The sequence below is a fragment of the Hypomesus nipponensis genome, chromosome 12 (assembly GCF_054491055.1).
Source record: "Hypomesus nipponensis isolate SF chromosome 12, ASM5449105v1, whole genome shotgun sequence".
NCBI lineage: Eukaryota > Metazoa > Chordata > Actinopteri > Osmeriformes > Osmeridae > Hypomesus > Hypomesus nipponensis.
The window spans coordinates 11,300,732-11,322,097 of NC_140372.1; the positions used below are offsets into that span (position 1 = coordinate 11,300,732).

The 21,366-nt window shown below is 49.4% G+C and overlaps 2 protein-coding genes across 2 annotated transcripts; both read left to right on the top strand.

Annotated features, from left to right (window-relative positions):
* Positions 1-482: 482 nt before the first annotated feature.
* appa (amyloid beta (A4) precursor protein a) lies at positions 483-19,317 on the top strand. The gene is made up of 17 exons (XM_084667830.1): positions 483-675; positions 9,174-9,341; positions 9,933-10,062; positions 10,198-10,310; positions 10,412-10,602; positions 10,795-11,084; positions 11,336-11,503; positions 13,077-13,210; positions 13,384-13,458; positions 13,608-13,766; positions 14,039-14,167; positions 14,309-14,408; positions 15,766-15,978; positions 16,097-16,150; positions 16,263-16,354; positions 16,843-16,989; positions 17,075-19,317. Exons 1-17 carry the CDS (start codon positions 613-615, stop codon positions 17,174-17,176), a joined length of 2,328 nt encoding a protein of 775 aa, XP_084523956.1. The 5' UTR covers positions 483-612; the 3' UTR covers positions 17,177-19,317.
* Positions 19,318-19,555: 238 nt separating this feature from the next.
* Positions 19,556-21,319, top strand: atp5pf (ATP synthase peripheral stalk subunit F6). Its single transcript, XM_084668360.1, has 4 exons — positions 19,556-19,616; positions 20,603-20,783; positions 20,886-21,010; positions 21,215-21,319. The coding sequence occupies exons 2-4, from the start codon at positions 20,614-20,616 to the stop codon at positions 21,241-21,243; spliced, it is 324 nt and encodes a 107-aa protein (XP_084524486.1). The 5' UTR covers positions 19,556-19,616; positions 20,603-20,613; the 3' UTR covers positions 21,244-21,319.
* The last annotated feature ends 47 nt before the right edge of the window (positions 21,320-21,366 follow it).

Genomic DNA, 21,366 nt, shown 5'->3' on the forward strand with positions numbered 1-21,366 from the left:
AATATAATGATGTCAAAACAACAATGGATATTTTTATGTAAGATGTTGATGAGGTCAAACATAATCTACCGATTAGGATGAACAAATGTTAATACTTCAATTACTCCCTTTGCATGCCTATTTATGGCAAATTGCCTGGTACAAGGTTGTTTTTTTTCCCATCACCAGTCTGAGAGGCATTTACTGTATCTTGTAACCGCCAATGCTTTCTCACCTGTGACTTTCCGACGCCTGTATTTAGTGGGCATGCACAATGGTGACCTTAACCACAATGTTGGCCTGACGATCTAGAACATTATAAAGCCAACAAGGATTCAATCACAGCTGATGAGCTACCGCCTCATGCTTATTCAACTGTGATTTGTGTGTTTGTGAAAGAAAAAGAGGGGGGAGGCGGCACCATCGGCCCCCTCCCTTCCCTTCCTCCATTCTATTCCCTCGTTCTCCGGTCAGGTGATCTGGCGACTGAGCAGCTGTAAAGCCTCGGTATCGTTCTCCATCACACAGAGAGCAACACACACCGAGAGAGTCACGCTGCATACCTACACCCACGGATACATAAAATAAGCCCCGACACATCGCACATTGGACGCGTTGTGACAAGAAATCGGCATGGGGGACCGTATGGCTTTGTTGCTGCTGGTGGTGGCGACGACCTCGGCGCTTGCTATTGAGGTAAGGAAGGGTTTAGACGGGATGAAACCAGGCGGTGATTACCGCTACCATTCCTGTTCTCTTCCGCGGCTGTTGTGAGATTAGTTGGGCCATGTTCCAAACAGAGGGGGTTAATTACGCGTGAATAGACCATGATGAAACCAAAGTCAGGAACTGTGTACTTCTGAATGTTTAAAGAAATGCATTTTAAGATCGATTTCAGAGTAAGGCTACCTCGAGTTCGGATGGACCGAATATATATCTTTCAATCTTGTCCTTGTTGGCATTCGTTGTCATCTCGCGAATGTTATTCTGCCGATCGTTTACATTGTGTAAATACACGTGTCCGAACCTAAGAACAATACATTTGTTTAAAAATATGGGATACAAATGCCTATTCGGGTAAACTTGGCTTGTTCAAAATTATTGACAAAATAGAAATTCTCTATTTCAATCGGGCGTGATTTCGTCTGTGCATTTGTCCTTTGGTTAAGACTACACACAGCCGTATAGCCTACACACGCCACATTTTGTCCATAATATGATTTTTAAGTCTACATCGATTGAGTTGGGGGTGATATTGTGTGTTTCTTAAATGTTTGGAGAAATGAGACCCTTGTGGGGTGGGCGTGTTGGAGATGGAAATCTTTATATAGGCCTAATTGGTTATATAGGCCCATTAGAGAGGGGAAAAAAAACTTTAAAATAAACGATTAAGATAAGGGTAACAAATTCTTAATGTGTTAGGTTGACATTGCACGGAGCCATGCAAATAACGGCCGCAGAACATTTTCCTGCTCGTCAACATGTTTCATGTTGAGGATAAAGAGAATGTAGAGAGGCAGAAGTAAGATGGCGGCGGTATACTGCAGCATTCCACAGTCAGAACATTGGGAAACTAGCACTCGCCTCGCACAGCATTACTTTAGCATTTTAACAACCATGACAGCATGTTCCTTTGACATTTCAAGTTGTTTTGAGTGTCTTGAACTTTGGTAAAAATATATATATATATATATCAGTAGAGGCAAGTTTAGGATTTGGCCCTGGCCGAGATTCCAGGGATGTGTTTCACATAATAACGGATCATCTATCTTGGGCGACGTGCCATGTATGTGTGAATGTGGCATTGTCGGCTACAAAGACATGTTTTACAACCATATTTAGCGTCTTTCCTACCTATCAGAACAACAGTTGCGGCGTTCCAGATGCAACATTTCGAATAAACTTGGGAACTGCGGTTCTGGAAACAAATGTTGCTGGTCAGTGTAGGATACATTTAATAAAGGCGCTACTTGTAACGGGTCGATATGCGTCCGTTCCTCACATAATAGCCATTATTCTCAAATGCACATTCCTCTGTTTCACAGCAGCCGCTTTCTCACAGATGAACAAGTTCAAATTATTGTAGTTCTTTTATGTTACGGTGACACTTTTACCAGTGGTTATCGCTGTATTTCTCAAACCTGGCTGTAGGAAGACCATTTGGGATTGAATACCCGTTTCATGTGTCATGTCAGCAAACCTACATCATCTATTGTTGAACATCAATCAACAAATGCTTTCTTTCTTTTTTGCTTCAAATTCTTTTGTATAAATGACCTTTTCTGCTCTACATGCTGGTTACATCAGGTTCCTTGTTAATTACCCTCTCCATGGATGGTGTTGAGTGTGGAAACTGAATTCCAGCCATTGTGTGGTTTTCATGCTAGGGCAATGGGTTGAGGACCAGAGAAAGCAGTCTGGCAAAGCACTGTAGTCATTCAGCCCAAGGCAACATAGCCGATCTCAACACCATTAGTGCAAATTATTCCTGTTGGTGCACCCGTTGTTTCCCTTTGGCACCTTCCACGGCGAACACTGCAGTGCCATCTCTCCACTGTTCCCCTGACCGTTAACACTGTTATGCTGTTCAGGCCTTTTAACAGGTTGTTGTGCCCTCTCTTGTGTCATGCCTCTGGCCCGCCAGACAGGAATTTCAGCTTTTATTGCTTGGTCGTCACACAGCATTTGTTGTGTTATCGTGGCTGTTGGCTTCTCTGGCAGAGGATGCACCTCCCCACTCAGTTTGTTGTCTTTTGGTACCTCTCTTCAACTCCTCCCCCACCTCGTCTCTCTCTGTCTCTCTTTCCCTCTCTCTCTGTGTGTGTGTGTGTGTGTCTTTCTCTCAGTCCATGCTGGCCCCCCTCCCCTGACTGTGAATGTGTCTGCCTGTGGAGGTGGCCCCATGGTTTGCGTGGAGGAGAGCTGATCTCAGTCAAATCAGGCCAGTGAGGCTCAGAGAGATCAGAGATGATTCTTCGCTGCCAGGCTCCTAACCGCGCCTCGACGCTGCAGCGTTCAAAGGCCCTTCAAATAAGAACCAATTTTTTGTTTTATTTTTTTACAACTTCCCTCCTCCTCGTCCCATGGCTGTGGGGCGAGAGCGTCCCCCCCCCCCTCCCCTAGCATCGGCGGTGTGAGATAATCAATCCTGGCGCCGCGGCGCCGCCGCCGTATACACGAGTCCGATGGCGAGATGCGGGTGCGCCGTGTGTCGCGATGATGACTGTGGCGTGACGGATGTGCCCTTTTTAGCGAGGCGGGCCAAGCGACCTTCGCGGATCCATGCGTGACCCAGAGCTTGACAATCCAGCCAGGGTCCAGGGAGGAGAGGCCCGGCTTCCAGAAATGTAATCAACATTGAGTCATTACTTCAGTCTGTCACACCATGGTCGATGTGTTATTATTCAGCTGGAACTGAGAAAAGGGAGGGGGAGGGGGGGCAGATTCTAGGTCCGTGTCAAGGAGATTGATGAATAAGTCTTTTAATCATTGAGGATGTACACAAACACGCCGCACACACACAGCGATGGTGAAAATAGCAGTTTTAGTCATCTTGCACACCAATGTACAGACATTGGTGTTCTGCCAAATACCTAGGTAAGATGGTTGACTTAACAGCTAAGTCTTAAGAATTACCAAACACGTGTGGATTACAGTGAGGTGACCACAAGTCCCTCCCATCTTCTACGGCAAAGGTGACACCTTCCATTTGACTTTCTAATTGTCCTCACTACCCACTGCACCCCAGGAACACAAATGACAATACTGTATTTAAAATGGCCGCTCGCTGTAGTCCCATTTCAGTTTTTTCTCCAAACTCGAAGGTTTCCAGGGTTGTCGTGGCGGCAGTGCCTTCCCCCGGCGCCTGGCACCCGGACTATAATTAGAGAGACGCTGCCGTAGAGCGATATTCCTGTCTCTCACCTTCCCTCCCTCTCTCTTCTTGCTTGCCGCACCACTAGCACCAACTCCTGTGTTTTCTTCCTCGCTAAGTACTCCATAGGGCCATCCAAGTGTCTGTCACATGTGTCGTGCAAGCAAGTAGGGACATGTTTCACGTATATCTTCAGACAAAACTCGAGACTCCTTTTCATGAAAAGGAATCAACTCAGAAGTCTGTTACTTTCCAGCCCCCAGCCAATCCGAACCGAGGGCTTGGATTCCGTCGATTTGCACCCACTGCTAAACGCAAACCCCTTTTTTGCTGGTCTTGTAAACGTCCATTGGTTCTTTTATGGAGTGAAAGTCTGCTTGAGAATGCCAGTCCTGCCAGCCTGACCTCCTGACCCCGGTGTGTCATGAAGCCATGGGATATACTTGGATGTGCCTGGCTATTCTTGGGTGTTGTGTCTTGTTTGGTCTCTGCTGTAATGGACTTCCTTCACTTGTGTTCATGCAGATAGAGGTGCATGCTGTGTATGGGTGTGCTTGCATAGAATGTGCCCCAATATTGCTAGCACTGCACTTACATAATAACTGGGAGGGGCCATCAATTCCGACTGTGAATTGCTTTAGATCACTGGAAGGAAAGCTGCTCAAGTACCAGGAAATGTTAGGGAATAATACAGACCCAAATGTGAAGGAATTAAAAATTAAGAGCCTTATCAAAAGGGTAATGTCCTCTGTGCGTGTGTGTGTGTGTGTGTGGTTCCAAACCATTATGTGATACAAGTGTAACTAGTGTGCATTAGTTTCAAAAGCTGATTTATTAGTTTTTTTGTCCCTAAAGCTTATCAGAGACCAGGGATGATGATGTCGTCCAGGGTTTGGATGACAGATGTCTGCTGTGGTGGTGGTCACCAGCAGATCAGGCCATCTGGGCTGGCAGGGCACAGCCCATGTGAGCTGCCTGGCTGGAGGGGAGGGGAGGGTGGGGGGGGGGGGTCAGGAAACCATAACTGGAACTGCTCCTCATATACACACACACACACACACACATGCTCTCCTACATCTCAACAGACACTCGCACACACAGACTCATCCCCCTCACACCACAAACACACTTTTATGATGACCTGCCTGCTCCCAAACGGGCTTGGCAAGAAGGGCTGTTGCTTGTCGTCATAGCACGTTGGGGGGTGGGGGGGGGGGTGGTGGTGAGTCTGCCGCAGGTCCAATGGGAACAGACGTCAAGATAGACCCCATCGTCATGGTGATAGCCAAGGCAACCACTCTTCCGTCCCGGGTGTCTTGCCTGTAATTGGAATGTTGGCAGGCAGGGGTGTGAGAGGCTGGAGGTCTGATTGCCCTGTAATCACAGTAACACATTCCCCGGAGAAGATCCGGTCCCCAAGACCAGGTGCAGATATCATTACAGGCGCACACACACACACACACACACACCAGTGCACAAGTTCAAAGATGAGCTCAAGCCAGAGGTTTAAGTCACTGGATGTTCTGCTCGCCAACTGCTAAAGTGTGTGTGTGTGTTTCGGTCAGCCTGTGTGTGTGTGGGAGATAGGAAGAGGTAGTCTTGACACCTCTCCTGCCTTCTCCAGTTCAGTCCACACACTTCCTCGCTAACTGGTTTCCCACAGCTCCCGTTTCCTGTGCTCTGTAGAAAAAAGAATCGATGAAAAAGCAACCATTTGTCTATGCGTCATCGCTAATCCCCACCATTTTCGATACGAGGCTGCCTTTGCGATCTGGCTTTGTGGTATCTCTCTCTCGCCCCCCCCCCCGGGTTGGTAGAGGGTTGAGAAGATCCCTCAAAACACATCCAGACCCTCAGGGGGTCTTCCCCAGGCACCACCCTCATCCCAGACCCCCCGCCCCCCGGCAGGCCTGAACCACTCTGATAAGACCCTCTCCACAATTAACATCACTTGGGGCCAGCCAGGACCGATTTCCACCATCTGATGCGTGTGTTTGCGTGCGTGTGTTAATGTTATGAAAAGAGTGAGAAACAGATGGAGGAAGAACAAGATTTTACCCCAGGCCAAACCCAACACAAGGGACTCCTGCATAAACCAATGGGAACATTGTCATCTGGGAAGGCAGGGCCATAGGGAATTTGGTTAACCAATAGAATAATTATTCTGGGCTGAGAGACACGCCCAAGAGCCAATTGCGTCATCTGAACTAATCGCTGGCCAAATGAGGTAGCAAACATTGACGAAGGACTACAGGGTCTTTCAGACCAAACAAGGAGCAAAGTGTTTGTTTGTTTATAGATCCCTTTTATAAAAATTATGGTCTGACAGGATTTGATTTAGGCTAATTGGAATATTTCACAACTGTTATGCATGTGGGTGTGTACAGTTACTGTGAAACTGTAGTGGAATTCTAGATGATGAAAGATTTCTGATGAAATCTGGGTCTGTCAATAACTGAACTTGGAAATGAGATCCTAAATTGGTTAAATTGAGTGTTGGCTGAAGCAGTAATTGGACAAACATAATTCTCCTTTAGAAAATGTCTCACCGTTCAAATTGTGAGTGTTACAGCTGGTTCAAAGACTAGACCCTGGGTATATGATTGACTATTTCCACAAACACACGGTGGCCCACTTTGGAAATTGCACACAGACAAACAGGCCGACAAAGAACAGAACTTCAAAATTTCAAAGGAGCCCTGCACTAGTTTCCATGGCATCAGCCATTTTCCCCTTGGCCTCAGCAGTTGTGTTAATTAGCTAATGTAGCTAGCTCCAAGGCACATCTTGCTATGATGGATAGCGGCAGCCTCGAAACCTGCTTATCAAGAAGCAACGATATCAGCTCCTGCATTAGCCAGCTGTGATAGCCTGGCTCTTGTTTGAGATGGTATCAAATTGATACAAAATTAAATATACATAATTTTGTATCTAGATCTGTTGTTCCTTTCAGCGTTTTTGTGCATGATAGAGGGAGATTAACGTATCAGTATATCAACGTCTAGCCCTGTGATGCAAGAGCTGCTTCAAGGAATAGTACTCAGGTCTGCGCTGGCGTGGCTTGCAGCTGTCTTAAACACACACGCACACACACACCATCCTCCATCCTGTCGGCCTCGGTGTGCTGTTCACAATGGTTGTGTGGCGATTGGCTGGTTGTGACTGGAAGCACTGTGCCGTGAGTTCCTTCACTGTGGGTTGGGACTAGCAGGGGGGGATATGTCGCCCGGGCTCAGTCCTAATTCTCCTCCCAGATTACTCGCGGCAGGTTGGCCAGACGATGGATGAGATGGCAGCCTGGTCGAGCGGAGGGATGAGGGCCGGCAGAGGCGAGCGAGCGAGCAGGCTGTTCAGGGAAGCCCTGTCGCTTCGCATCAAGCCCACCATGTTACTATTACTGCTGCTGTTACTACTACTGCTACTCACCCCCCCCCCCCCGGCCTCTCTCTCACCCACTCTGTCTCTCTGTCTCTCTCTGTGTCTCTCTCTCTCTGTGTCTGTCTGTCTCTCTCTTTCTCTACTGCATCTTGTAATGTGGCATAGCACTTGACCTTCTGAGACAGAGGATTATTGACCAATCTGTCTATATTCCAATCTCTTCCTGTCTTTCCCTGTGGTGTTTATTGCTTTCTCTCATGCCCACCCCCTCCCCTCCACTTTTCCTTTCACACACCCCTGGCTCTCAGTGTGTTCTAGAAACGGAGATTGATGAGACTGCAGAAGGATTTGGCTGCTCGCCCCAACCCTCCCCTTGCAAAGAACAGTCAGAGAAGAGAGAGGTTAGGGCGATTGCTGGAGGCAGGGAGGGAAGCGATGGGAGATTGGGATGGGGGAGAGGCCATGGAAGAGGGATGTCCGGGGACAAGTGAGAAAGGGCATCGTTTACAAGCCAAAACGGGACAGGATTGATTTGAAAGTAACTTGTAGGCGATCAAACCGCTGAGTCAAATCCATACCTGCTCTTGGACAACATGGAACCACAGCACATCCACAGGGCGGGGTTTAACCTTAGCCCTCCCCTGCATGTTTATAAGATGGACGGCTGTTTATCCCCGGTCCCTGAGTGCTCATGCTCAGGGCTCCCAGATGGCAGGATGGGAGTTGAGCCCCGGTCCCCAAGTAACCCCACTGGTGCAGATGGCAGAGTTAGTGCTGCTGGCCTGGGCTAAGGTGACCATGTGTTGAGGCTGAGAACGGCCGGGGGTGCCACGGATGGCACACCCCGCTGGGTGTGTTGGTGTGTCTGGAGAGTGTGAAGGGGATTTGATGCCGCGTGTGTGTGTATGGAGGGTGAGTATGAGAAGGATTTAATGCTGTGTGTTTGTGTGTTTGTTGAGAGGGATTTACGAGACATGCGGTTCACCAGGGCATGTGTTGTAGCAGGTTGGCGTGAAGGACATGAACTTCTTTAGACAGTAGCTTCACAGAGCATAAGGCGCCAATCTGATGTGTGCGTGTCCGTGTGGTTCTTGTTTGAATTCGCTGGAGAAGGGAAAAACATTGCATCGACTGCTCAAGTGAATCAAGTCCGGCCAAAATATGTTATCCACTTCACAAGCAAACATTTGTGTTGTTGCCAGAACGGTCGAACCACTAACGAGATTATGGAATACACAATGGCATCAGTCTCCCTCTCTCTCTCTCCCACCCCCCCCCCACCCTCCCTCCCTCGCTAGCAAACTCTTTCTTTGTGGTCTCCATTTCCCCACACAATGCAGTCATTCACTGTCTGTGCTGCACCTCCTTCCCTGAGGGAACCTCCTTATGCATGCGGACGGCTTGGTCAGCATGACACTACCCACACGCTCTCCTCATCTGCCTCGATTCCTGTCTGCCTTCACTCCCTCAGTTGGCGTGGCAGAGATGGAGGCAGCCCTGCACGTCGTCAATACAGTTACATAACCCCATTACCAGTCCAGGGCCGAGAAAATTACATGGAGACGCGCACAGGTTTTACCCCCCTGACGTGATTGGGTGCTTGGTTCCATTTATGGGACTTGGAGAGAGGGCACAAGGAGAGTGTGAGTGCATGTTGCTCGCTCTCCTGATTGGTCTACAAGACGCTTCTTGTTAACATCCAGCCCCTCATTTGGAACAGATTATCGGGTGATTGATCCGCCTGGCTTAAAGGCCTCAGACGCATCTCGTGGGTGGGGCTCGTTGATGTGCCAGCAGCATCCAAGTTAACCTCATCTTCCCTTTCTTCCTCTCTCCTTTCCTTCTTCTTCTCCCCCGAACCTCTTCTTTCACTCGTTCTCCCACCCGGCGCCACCCCACCCTTACCTCCCTGTTCTCCCTCACCACCTCCTCTCCTCCTCAGGTGCCGACAGATGAGTCCATGGGTCTGCTGGCGGAGCCCCAGGTGGCCATGTTCTGTGGGAAGCTAAACATGCACATCAACGTCCAGAGCGGCAAGTGGGAGTCGGACCCTTCCGGAACCAAGAGTTGCATCGGAACCAAGGAGGGCATCCTGCAGTACTGCCAGGAGGTAGGAGAGGAGGAGGAGGAGGAGGAGGAGGTGGAAAGGGCGAGGAGGAGTAAGGATAGGGTGGTGGTGGGGGTGGGGGGGGGGGGGGTGGTAAGGAATGTGGCCATGTGAGCGTAGATGGTGAGGCCGAGAGGGGAAGCGGGGAGGGTGGAGTGGAAAGGATGAGAGGGAGGGATTACTGGCACAGAGGAACGAATTCGGAGAAAGGGAGCATCTCGGGAGAGACGGGAGGGGGAAAAACACAAGGAAGGCTTTTGAGAAAAGGAGGAGTACAGAGAATTGGGTCAGGTGGAAGGGTGAAGAAAGGATAAACTGCAGGCAGGGGAGGGGAAAAATGCTGGCGTGAAATCAACAAAGTAATTAGTAACAACAAGAACTAATATCGGGGGAGGGAGGGGGCTGAAGGTTACAAAGAATACTGAACAGAGGGTGACAAGAGGAGAGGAAGGGATTCGCAGGGGAGAGGACGAGGACAGTGAGGCTAGCTGGAGCAAGGGCGGGGGGGAGAGGTGGACCAGGAGGGGAGGAGAGGAGGGGGGGGGGGGACGAGAAGGGATGGGCAGACTGATGGAGCGTGCTCTGTGTGTGCAGGTGTACCCTGATCTCCAGATCACCAACGTGGTGGAGGCCAACCAGCCAGTCAGCATCCAGGACTGGTGCAAAAAGGGACGCAAGCAGTGCCGCAGTCACCTGCACATCGTGGTGCCCTATCGCTGCCTGGGTGCGTGCGTGTGTGTGTGTGTGGTCTTATGTGTGGGTGGTTAGAACTGTGTGTGTGTGCAGGTGGGTGGCGAAATCTGTGGAGAGGCTGTATATATGTGGGTATATTAAGTGTGTGTGTGTGTGTGTGTTGCAGTTGGGGAGTTTGTGAGCGATGCCCTGCTGGTTCCTGACAAGTGCAAGTTCCTGCACCAGGAGCGCATGGACCAGTGTGAGAGCCACCTGCACTGGCACACTGTGGCCAAGGAGGTGAGACACACACACACACACACACACACACAATACATATTGTCAACACACACTCGCACACATAAACGGACATGTTTGTAACCCATCATTCCCCTACCCAGTCCTGCGGAGACCGAACCATGAATCTCCATGACTACGGCATGCTGTTGCCCTGTGGCATCGACCGCTTCCGGGGGGTGGAGTTCGTGTGCTGTCCCGCGGAGGCCGAGCGCTCGGCCGACAGTGGCGAGCAGGACGAGGACGATTCAGACGTGTGGTGGGGCGGAGCTGAGGCCGACTACACCGACAACAGGTACACACACACACACACGTCACGCTATGGACTAGTGTTTGTGGTATGAACAGTGTGGATGTGACATGCAACAATTGACATTGACACATAGTATCTCTCTCTCATTTTCTCTCTCCCTCTGTCCCTTTCTCCCTTTCTCTCCCTTTTTCTTTCTCCATCGCTCTCTCTCGTTCTCGCTCTCTCTCTCCTCAGTATGCCCCGGGAGGCGGAGCCAACAGTGCAGCAACAGCAGCAGGAAGAGGAGGAGCCTGCTGTGGTAGAAGATGACGAGGATGACGAGGTGGTGGAGGAGGAGGAGGAGGAGGAAGAGGAGGTGGAGGAGGGGGTGCTGGACAACGACCAGGACGGAGACGGCGAGGAAGAGGAGGAGGAGGAGGACGACGACGACGTCATCGACGAGCGCGACGACGAGCCCACCACCAACGTTGCCATGACGACGACCACCACCACCACCACCGAGTCGGTGGAGGAGGTCGTCAGAGGTGAGCCTGTGTGTGTGTGTGTGTGTGTGTGTGTGTGTGTGTGTGCGTGCGTGTCCACACGTGCTTCTCACAGGCCTGACAAATCGTAGCTGACTCAAAAAGGTTGCAACTTGAGTCAAATGTGTGTGTGTGTGAGCAAGCCTGCACACGAGAGGACATGGACACGTGTGTGTGTGTGTGTGTGTGTGTGCGTGTGCGTGTGCGTGCGTCTGCTGACCTGTGTGCGTGTGTACATGCGTGTCTCCTCTCAGAGGTGTGCTGGGCGAGTGCGGAGACTGGTCCTTGTCGCGCCATGCTGCCCCGCTGGTACTATGACCGCGAGGAGGGCCGCTGTGCCCAGTTTATCTACGGGGGCTGTGGGGGCAACCGGAATAACTTTGAGTCGGAGGAATACTGCCTGTCTGTCTGCGACAGCGTCCGTAAGTCACCCCCCCCCCCGCTGTGTTACTGCTAGCCGCCTAGCTGCTAACCTCGCTGCCGGCTGGCTAACCTCTGGTGCCTCTCAACACCACTGGTTGTGTGTGTGTGTGTCTTAACGTAAACCGATCCATGCACGCACGTGCTCTGTGGATTGGAGACTGTACACACTAACAAGACTGTCCGCCACTTCCAGACTCCTATTTTAAACACTTCATTTTTCGTGGTTTTTTTTTCGAGCGAGCGCCACCGTCTGTTTGTCTTGTCTGTCTGTGTGTGTGTCTGTGTGCCTTTTGATAAACGGGAGTCAAAGGTTTCTTCCTCACACTGATTGGAATGTTTGTGTAGCAGTGACCTGGCAGTCTAGACATCTGTGTGTGTCACTGAGGGCACATGATATCTCTTCCCTCCCTCCTGCCCCATTCTCTATATTTGTCCCCTCTCCGCCTCTCCTAACTAGTCACGTATTTTCCCCTTATCCCGCAGATTCAGGTGCGTGCATGTGTGTCGGGCTAGGTGTGTCGTTTCTGCTCTGTGGAGCATGGCGGAGGTGTGAAGGTGCCGCAGCAGTGTGGGAATGAAAGTACCGTCATGTCTGTCTGTGTCTCTCTCTCTGTCTGTTTCCTTCCCTCTTTCTCCACCCCCGTCAGTCTCTCTTTCTGTCTTCCTCTCCCTGTCCCTCTCACTTTCATTCTCCCTCTCTGTCTCGCTCCGTCTCTGTCTTTCTCTCCGTGTTCCCCTCTCTCTGTGCCCTCTACACTGCCCTCCCTCACTTCTCGCATGGTCACAGAGCGGTCAGTGAGTGGTCAGACCAGGATCAAACTCCACGGGTGGACCTGGGGTCAGAGCCAAACGGGAGGCGTTTTATGCGTGTCCGCGGCACAAAGTTTCAGGAGATGTCAGTTAGCCATGGTCAAACCTCCTGGGGTGGTTGAGCCACTAATACTGCCTCTGTGTCTCAACCTAACCGCACTTTCAGTTCATTTGTATTTTTAATACTGTCTAATTTGAGGAAGTTAAGTCATATGACATGAGCAAACTAGCCTCACATGGTTTACACACACACACACACACACACACACACACACACCCACCCTCCCTCAGTAGAGTCCTAACAGATATAGATAGAAATGTCTACATGTGAACATCCATTTGTGGTCGATGGTTAATTAGGCTGAAAGGTGAAAGGTTTCGTGTAATGTGAGCTTCAGTTTTGCCTTGAGGACAAATTCCACGAACGGGTCACTGAGAGAAGAGGATCCTATGAAGCAGGATGAGGATGGGTCACCCTGGGGGACAGGACCGCCTCGCTCACTCACTTGTCTGCTCGCTCTATCACTCACTGTCTCTCACTCGCTCGTTCACTTGCACTCTCTCTCGAGTTCACTCACCTCAAAATGCAAGCTCACTCACTCTCCAATCGGCTTGTTTCTGACTAACAAATGTCGATGGTAAACCAGAAAAGGAGCACAAGAAAAGGGATTGTGCGGTGCCATGTTTATTTACTCAACATGCCTGTTCACCTCTGCCTCGTCCCTACCCTTCTGCCTCGTCCCTACCCTCCTCCTCCCCCAGTGCCCACCGCCGCCCCCAGCTCCTCCGACGCCGTGGACCGTTACCTGGAGACGCCCGGCGACGAGAACGAGCACGCCCACTTCCAGAAGGCCAAGGAGAGTCTGGAGGCCAAGCACAGAGACAGGATGTCCCAGGTACGAGGGAGGGAGAGGAGGAGGAGGAGGAGAAGGAGAGGGAGGGTAGAAGGGAGGCAGGGGAGCAGGGAGTACATCTAAATCAGATGTTGCTGTATCTGGGGGGGGGGGGGGAATTGTTGTCTAGCCTACAGTAGATAACCGTGGTCTCTGTCCTGCGGCCCTGTGTCTAGGTGATGAGGGAGTGGGAAGAGGCTGAGCGGGAGGCCAAGAGTCTGCCTCGGGCTGATAAGAAGGCTGTCATCCAGGTCAGACACACACACACACGTATTCGACTATTACTGCTTGTGCTGTACAACATGTATTTGTGCGCGTGTGGGGAGTACGGTAACTCTGTTTATACAAGTTACACAAACGAGTTGCGTGTTTAACTTGGTGTGTGTGTGTGTGTGTGCAGCGTTTCCAGGAGCGCGTGGAGGCTCTGGAGCAGGAGGCAGCCAGTGAGAGGCAGCAGCTGGTGGAGACGCACATGGCCAGGGTGGAGGCCCTGCTGAACGACCGCCGGCGCCTGGCCCTGGAGAGCTACCTGACCGCCCTGCAGGCTGACCCTCCCCGGGTACACACACACACACACACACACAGAGACACAGGCGCACACACACACACACACACACACACAGAGACACAGGCACACACACACAGACAGACATGCACGCCCCCACACACAGACGCGCGTCGGTACGCGTGCCATCAATACGTGTGCGCACGGTGCCCACGTTCTGTTCAGCGCATGCTCCTACGCACAGGCCACGTTAAGACTTCCCTCACACACACGACGTTCTGACTCACAAAGCATCTGACTCCCCCTCCCTCCCTCCCCCCACCCAGCCTCGTCACGTGTTCAGCCTGCTGAAGAAGTACGTGCGCGCCGAGCAGAAGGACCGGCAGCACACCCTCAAGCACTTTGAGCACGTGCGCATGGTGGACCCCAAGAAGGCGGCCCAGATTCGACCCCAGGTACGGGCCCCTCCCAGGGAGCACTCACCCTGGAGAGAGCGACCCCCTCTGTGTGGAGGCGAGGCTCCTCTTCTGGTGTCGGAGGGATGGGTACGTGCTGCTCGGTGCAGGTGTTGATTGTGTGCGCATGTGTGTGTCCAGGTGCTGACCCATCTTCGTGTGATTGAGGAGAGGATGAACCAGTCTCTGGGTCTGCTCTACAAGGTGCCCAGTGTGGCTGATGACATTCAGGATCAAGTGGGTGAGTATCTGCCCTGTCCTTCCGTCTTTCTGGAAGTCGAAGGCAGACGCTATCATTCATTAACTGGTCGTTCGGTCTCGCTTCGCAACAGTCAATGTGGCATTGTGTTACAAAATGTAGTTATTAGTGCTGGACGTCTATAAATCCATCCAAACACACATTACCGCTCAGTAAGAATGAGAACAGCTCGCCCCTGTCTTTGTTAGGAGGTTGTTTGAGTTATATGTGTGTTTGCGTCACTGAGCCATCTGGGTCTGTGCCTGACTCAGATACAATTTATCTTTCCACTCTAAGCCCAACCACGGCTTCTACGGCACACACTCCCACACACAAACGCATGCTGTTGACTTTTCTCTTTAGATCGTAAGATCGTGTCAGGGTGAAACCGATCGACTGGTCTGGGTCTTTGACCAGTATGTTTGTGTTTTTATTAGCCAGAAATGTGGTGTGCACCTGCCTCACTGTCAGGGTCCTATCCTGTTAGCTGTTCCACATTTCAGAACTGAATTGGGTATAAAGGGCTTTTGTGTACTCTTCCATCCACTTAGAACAGCTTCCATATTGGTTTCAGACTGGATGAACCAGATTGGTGTTTTAAAATCATTGATGAAGGATTTTTGAGGGTGAATCCCTGACCTGTAAATGTTTGTCAAGTGTTTTAGGATTTTATTTTACCTCTGTGATTTTTATCATTTAAATTATAGTCTTTCATGTTGCATAGGCCTAATGACTTACTACTGCCTATCTAGGCCAGGACTTTCTTGAAAAAATAGATGTTTCCATCTGTCATCCTTTGCTTGTTAAATCAAGGTGAAGTAAAACAAATACATTGACTTTGCATTCATTAAATGTCCCCGTGAAATACATTTTCTGTTGAATGTTAAATCGGTATCAATCGAAGGGAAATTGAAGAAACCATTGATTCATGTTGTCGTTTTGGAACGCGTTTCCACTCCCGTGGTCGTCTCCTGTTCTGTCTGGAGGGTTTGTTCGGGGGCCGTCTCATGGCTCATGCACCCTCATGCGTTTTCAGTCCAAAATACAACCAGGCGCTGTTTGATTGTGTTCCTGACATTTTAATGTCGCAGTAAGTCATTCACACGGTTCGGCAACACAATATGGCTATTTGCTGCACTACTGAGCAGCGACGGAACCGTCGGTCCCTCCTTTCAATCTCTCGCGCTCGCTCTTTTTCTGTTTTTGTTTCTTTATTCTCCCCATCAACATCTACCCCTTCTCCTCACGTCTGTCTACCCCTCATCCTCTTCTCCTCTCTGGCCTCACCCCGTCTTCCCCTGATCCTCCCCCTCCATCTCCACCTACCTAACACCCCCTCCCTCCCTTCCTCCTCCCCCAGAGCTGCTGCAGAGGGAGCAGGCAGAGATGGCCCAGCAGCTGTCCTCCCTGCAGAGCGACGTGAGGGTGAGCTACGGCAACGACGCCCTGATGCCCAACCTGCCCGACAGCACCTCCAGCCTGGACTCGCTGCCCAAGGAGGATGGCCTGGGCCTGGACGGCCTGGGCTTCATTCACCCCGAGAGCTTCAACCAGGCCAACACCCAGAACCAAGGTAGGAGGCACACTCGGCACACTCCGGCACAGAACAGTCCCGCATAATAAACGATTATCATCCAGACATGAACTACATTCTCTCTCCTCCTTCCCTCTCTCTCTCTCTCCTTCCTCAGTGGTTCCTGTTGACGCTCGCCCCATCCCTGACAGAGGCCTGCCGACACGACCGGGTGGGTTGTGTGTCTGAGTTTGTTATCTTTACTGTGTGTGTGTGTGTGTGTGTGTGATAACGTGCAGCTGCAGTGTGTGTGTAATGTGTGTGATTGTCTGCATGTGTTCCAGTGTCTGGTCTGAAGCCAGAGGAGATTCCTGAGCTCAGGATGGAAGCTGAGGAGAGGCACAGCACCGGATATGAAGTCCACCACCAGAAGCTGGTACACACACACACACACACACACGCACACACGTGGCACTTAAGTCTCCAGTGTGTCCTTGCAGCCCACTTGCAAGGTTGTCGCCATGGCAACCGTATCCCGCGGAGACGGCGGCCTGCTAACGACCATGCCCGAGACCTCCTTTCCTCCCGAGTCCTCGCTCTAATGGCCCTCACACCGGCTCCCCCCCTCCAGCCACGGGAACACTGAGCTTACCGCCCTAAATCCCTCTCCACGTCCTCCAATCTGAAACCCTCACTTTCTACACCTAAGTGTAATCCCTTAATCCTGACATTCTATTACAAATCATCTTTCTGTCCCGTTTGTTTGAGCCTTAAATTTGCCAGGCCCTCTCCTACCAACATGTCTAGCCCTAATCCACATCCCCCTCGATCCCAAATCTCCACGAGGTAACTAAGCCTCCTGTAGCAGTGCCATTGCAGGCCTGGGTGTGTGATTGACAGGTCATGTCTTCACCCCTCCCCCAGGTGTTTTTCGCGGAGGACGTCGGCTCGAACAAGGGAGCAATCATCGGGCTGATGGTCGGTGGTGTTGTCATAGCGACCGTCATCGTCATCACCCTGGTGATGCTGAGGAAGAAGCAGTACACATCCATCCACCACGGAGTCATCGAGGTGGGGAAGTTGTGTGCGTGTGTGTGTGTGTGTGTGTGTGTGTGTTCAGGTGAGCAGTGCTCTAACTCGTCCCTCCCTGGTGCAGGTGGATGCCGCCGTCACCCCCGAGGAACGGCACCTGTCCAAGATGCAGCAGAACGGCTATGAGAACCCCACCTACAAGTTCTTTGAGCAGATGCAGAACTGAAGAACACGCCGTGTCACCATCCCACCTTGACCACTGTCACCCCACCCCCATCTCTCGCCCCCATAAACATCCTTCACCCCCATCCTCTCCTAGATGTGTCCCATGCCTAGCCTAGACCACCCAGCCCCACCACCACCACCAACCTCTCCTGGTCTGGGGTGGGAGGAGCAAGCCCTCATACTGGTCCAGGGTCAGTGTTAGCTTCTGGCTTGCGAATGCTGAGGTGTGGACTTGAGTAGAGAAACTGACCCTGCATCAGCACCTACGAGGTGTCGTGTGTCACACACTGCTCCTCCTCCCCCTCTTCCCTACCCTACAGCACCCACGATACACTGGGGTATAGGTGAGGTCTATGGGTCATGAATCCCCTCCCCCCTTTCTTTTCCCCTCTCACCTACCCGCCCCCCATACCCCTCCCCCCACCCCTCATATCTTTCTCTGTTCATTCTTATGACAGCTGTGCTGTGTTAGATCACACAAGGCTTTTAAGGATTCAGTGCTATTGCTGATGTTGATGATTATTATATATGATGATGATGATAATGATGGCAACAATGTATTCTGAATGAGCTCTTTTGTTTTGGAGTTATTCTATCATTTCTGGTTTTGTTTTCCAAAAAAAAGATTCAAAATGTAAAAAAAAGAATTCTATGTAAAGATGACAATTGTTCTTTTTTTTATTGCGTGTTATGTACTGAAGTAATGCTTAAATCTAGCTGTTCTATTTAGTGCATGATGACAACAATGACGATGATAATGATGATGAGGGGATTCAAAACGGTCTTTCCGGTTCTGAGAGATCTTTTCTCACGTGTAGATTGTCATTCTAGCAAGATTGTAAATTTTTAGTATCTTCTCGTGATCACGTGACTCAAAAAAACAATGGAAATATATGATAAATCTAGATGACTGGGCTCTCTGCTTTGATATCATGTGAAGTACACCTTGAGAGGTCTGTGCTTTTGGATTTGAAGATTTTTTTTTTCCCCTTTTTTTTTTTTATTTTTTACCATGCTTGTTCCTGGAGCTACGGGCCCTGGCTTGATCCGTATGTGTACATTGTTATTATGATCTGAAATGTATTGTGTTGGAATCCTATATTGCGTTTGCAGACTTAAATGTCGAGGCTCTTCGACATGGCCCTATTTAATTTTGATTTATTTTCAAACCCATGTCGTTTTTTTTTTTTAAGGTTTGGGGAAGATTTGCTGTATGTTTGGTGGGGGGGGGGGGGGGGGGGCAGGACGGATGGTTCTCTGTGTGTGTGTTCTCCAGTCTAGTTAGTGTTCTCGTCCTGTTCCACGTTTGCAAAAAAATAATAATTAAAAAGCCCCTCCTTTTGTTTAAGATGCAAACATTTTAAATGTCCAATAACAAGATACAGTAACAAGACATCCTGTAGGGTTAGCCCTCTCTCCATCTATCTCCTACCTTTCTCTCTGCTGACACCAGAACAGGTGCACTGCTAGAGGGTGTGCATGTGAGAGGGGAGGAAAGGAAGGAGAAGGGGGGGGGGTACAGGGAATTAGCTGTTCCAGATGGATGCCTAAGCCAGCAGGCTGTAAAATAGATTTTCTCTCCAGCCTTTCCACCCTTTAGGCATCCTCCTCACTTCATAACTATCACAACACACTTCTTTCTAAAGACCCCCTGATTAACCAAGCCTGTTCTTCGTGGCTGGATGTGAAGAGTACTGGCAATTAGTAAAGATTAATTGAAAGTAACTGGGAGTGAAAAGAGGGATACCAGGCTGATTGGAGGTTGTGATTCTAGAAGATTCCATGGCAGCCTCCTTCTCACCATCCATCTGACCACACCATTATTGTAAAACATCACTACAACACAACTCCAAGGGTTGTCTACTGCTTGTTAGTTGGGAATGCTGGAAGCATGCATCTCATGAGTGGAGCTTTTGATAGAAGGTTGGTTCAAGAGAAAGCCTTGTGAAGAATTGCTGATAGCTGAGAGAGGGTGTTTTTGACCAACTGAAAGCAGTCGAGTTGGAAGAAAAAGCAGGGTTTCTTTCCGTCTATTTGTGGCTTTATATCCACCGTGTGTAATTGTGCAAGCCATTTGCTTTGACTGGGAAAACGCTTTCTACACTGTATTCCATATAAATAAAGTTTTGAATGTACATACAGCTCCCTTGTGTGTGCCTTATTTTGTTTAGTTTGGGTCAGTGCACATGCCACTGCAATACGTCTCTATATTAAAATATATATAATCGTATTCAAAGATAACTTTCCCTCATGGGTAATGTAACATCTCTACTGAAAGAAGGGAAGAAAGATTAACAAATATGACACAATGAGACTCATTTAGCAGTTTTCCAGCACTGCGCAAAGGGTTTGCGCTTTGATGCGCACGAAGCTTGACTGACATTTTACCCACAACCCACCGCTGCTCATCACATTCGTTTTTCGCTTTCCCGAGTGTCAAGGTGAGTGGTGTTTATGAGACAAAGAAGTGTATATAAACGAACGTAATCGTACTTTCTTCAGCATTTCTGATAGTCATTACATATTAAGTCCAATGATAAAGATATTACTTTGTTTTACAAGTAAGAATGATGAAAGCAGACGGTTTAAGCAAGGCTACGATGCGAATCAGGGCAGCTAACTTTAGCAAGCTACTGTGTATCTAGCTCTAATGCTTTAGCTACGCTGGCATGAACCTAGTAAGACGAGCTACTTAGTTGCATTAGCCGTATACAATAAGGCGTAATACAGTGTCCGTGAAAGGTTTTTAAATAGCTGTACAGATAAGGTCACATTAACCAAACATTTTAAGAAAACACATGCTAGGTAGCTAGCTAGCGAGGTGCGTTCTTGTGACACTACTCTGGTTGCAGACGCGTGCCACCAAATAGCGATGTATTTACATGTATTCATTTAGCAGCCGCTTTTATCCAAAGCGACTTCCAAGAAAGAGCTTTACAAAGTATTTATATGGAAGTTGAGGATGTATCGTTATATTCAAGTATTTTATTTTGTCAGGTACACAGAACAACACAAGGTCAGACTGGGCACTGAAATTCTTAAGACAAGACAACGCAAGCACTTGGCATAACATATAAGTACACATAACATAATTTACATCTATACCGAGCTTACGTAAGTGAAACTTCCTAAATTTACTGATAGCAATAAATAATCGACTTTACTAACCCTAAATGCACTTAAAACCTATCCCAACCCTATAACCTATTCTAACCTAAGTGGAGTACAGTACAATAGTGCAAACTTGGAGATCAGTGACTGTGTCAATGACCATACAGGAGCCTGGTGGCGAGGTATAGTGAGGTTTATAATGCTTTGACAGTCTTTGAACTTGACGTCTGTAATGAAATGGCGAGAACGATATTGCACATGACCTCGGAGCTGACAGACATCGTGTATAACACATCCTCTCTTTTTGCCTCATCAGACAGTACCAGGATGGCGCTTCATCGCTTGTTCCAGCTGTCCGCGCTGCTACGCTCTGCCGTGTCACTGACACTTCGCAGGAACGTGGGTCTGTCTGCAGTCCTATTTAACCGGGCATCGGACATGGACCCCGTCCAGAAACTCTTCCTGGACAAGATCCGTGACTACAACACCAAGAGCAAGTCAGTCCCAGTTAATACTACATACGGTCCCTGTCCATGCTATTTCGAAAATGTTATAAGTGTGCACATCATTTTACCATGTCCCTGCCTCTACACCCTCAGGGCCACTGGTGGGATTGTTGATGCCGGCACCACCTATCAGAAGAACTTGTCGGATGAGAAGACTAAGCTCCAGAGGTTATACGGTGCCGGTGACCTCACCAAATTCCCAGACTTCAAGTTCCAAGGTGTGTAAAATGCCCAGGGTTTGATCTGGTCCTATATTAAGAGATCGCATTTCTCTCGTCAACAAAAGCTGCTGTTGACCTGAGAGCTATTTTCCATGACTGTGTCACTGATGTTTGCCCACTTGAAATATTTGGTACTTCCAATGTAGGTTATGAGTGCTCTTTATGAATAAGATTGACAATAAGTTCTTCTTTCTCTTCCAGACCCCAAGTTTGATGAAGTGGTCAAGTAAATGGTGGCTATGTTGTCTGTCCTAAATGTCACCACTATAATGTACTATTTAATAAAAGAAATGGATATATCAATAATGCTATGTATTTTCCATAATTTTTATAGGGATACCAAGACTGTGCCA

Bases quoted from the DNA above. Each gene is read 5' to 3' on its own strand.
- atp5pf (XM_084668360.1), top strand. From the start codon at position 20,614: ATGGCGCTTCATCGCTTGTTCCAGCTGTCCGCGCTGCTACGCTCTGCC. The intron at 20,784-20,885 runs GTCAGTCCCAGT...CTACACCCTCAG, and splicing joins GACTACAACACCAAGAGCAA to GGCCACTGGTGGGATTGTTG. The intron at 21,011-21,214 runs GTGTGTAAAATG...TTTCTCTTCCAG, and splicing joins CCCAGACTTCAAGTTCCAAG to ACCCCAAGTTTGATGAAGTG.
- appa (XM_084667830.1), top strand. From the start codon at position 613: ATGGGGGACCGTATGGCTTTGTTGCTGCTGGTGGTGGCGACGACCTCG. The intron at 9,342-9,932 runs GTAGGAGAGGAG...CTGTGTGTGCAG, and splicing joins TCCTGCAGTACTGCCAGGAG to GTGTACCCTGATCTCCAGAT. The intron at 16,990-17,074 runs GTGGGGAAGTTG...TCCCTGGTGCAG, and splicing joins TCCACCACGGAGTCATCGAG to GTGGATGCCGCCGTCACCCC.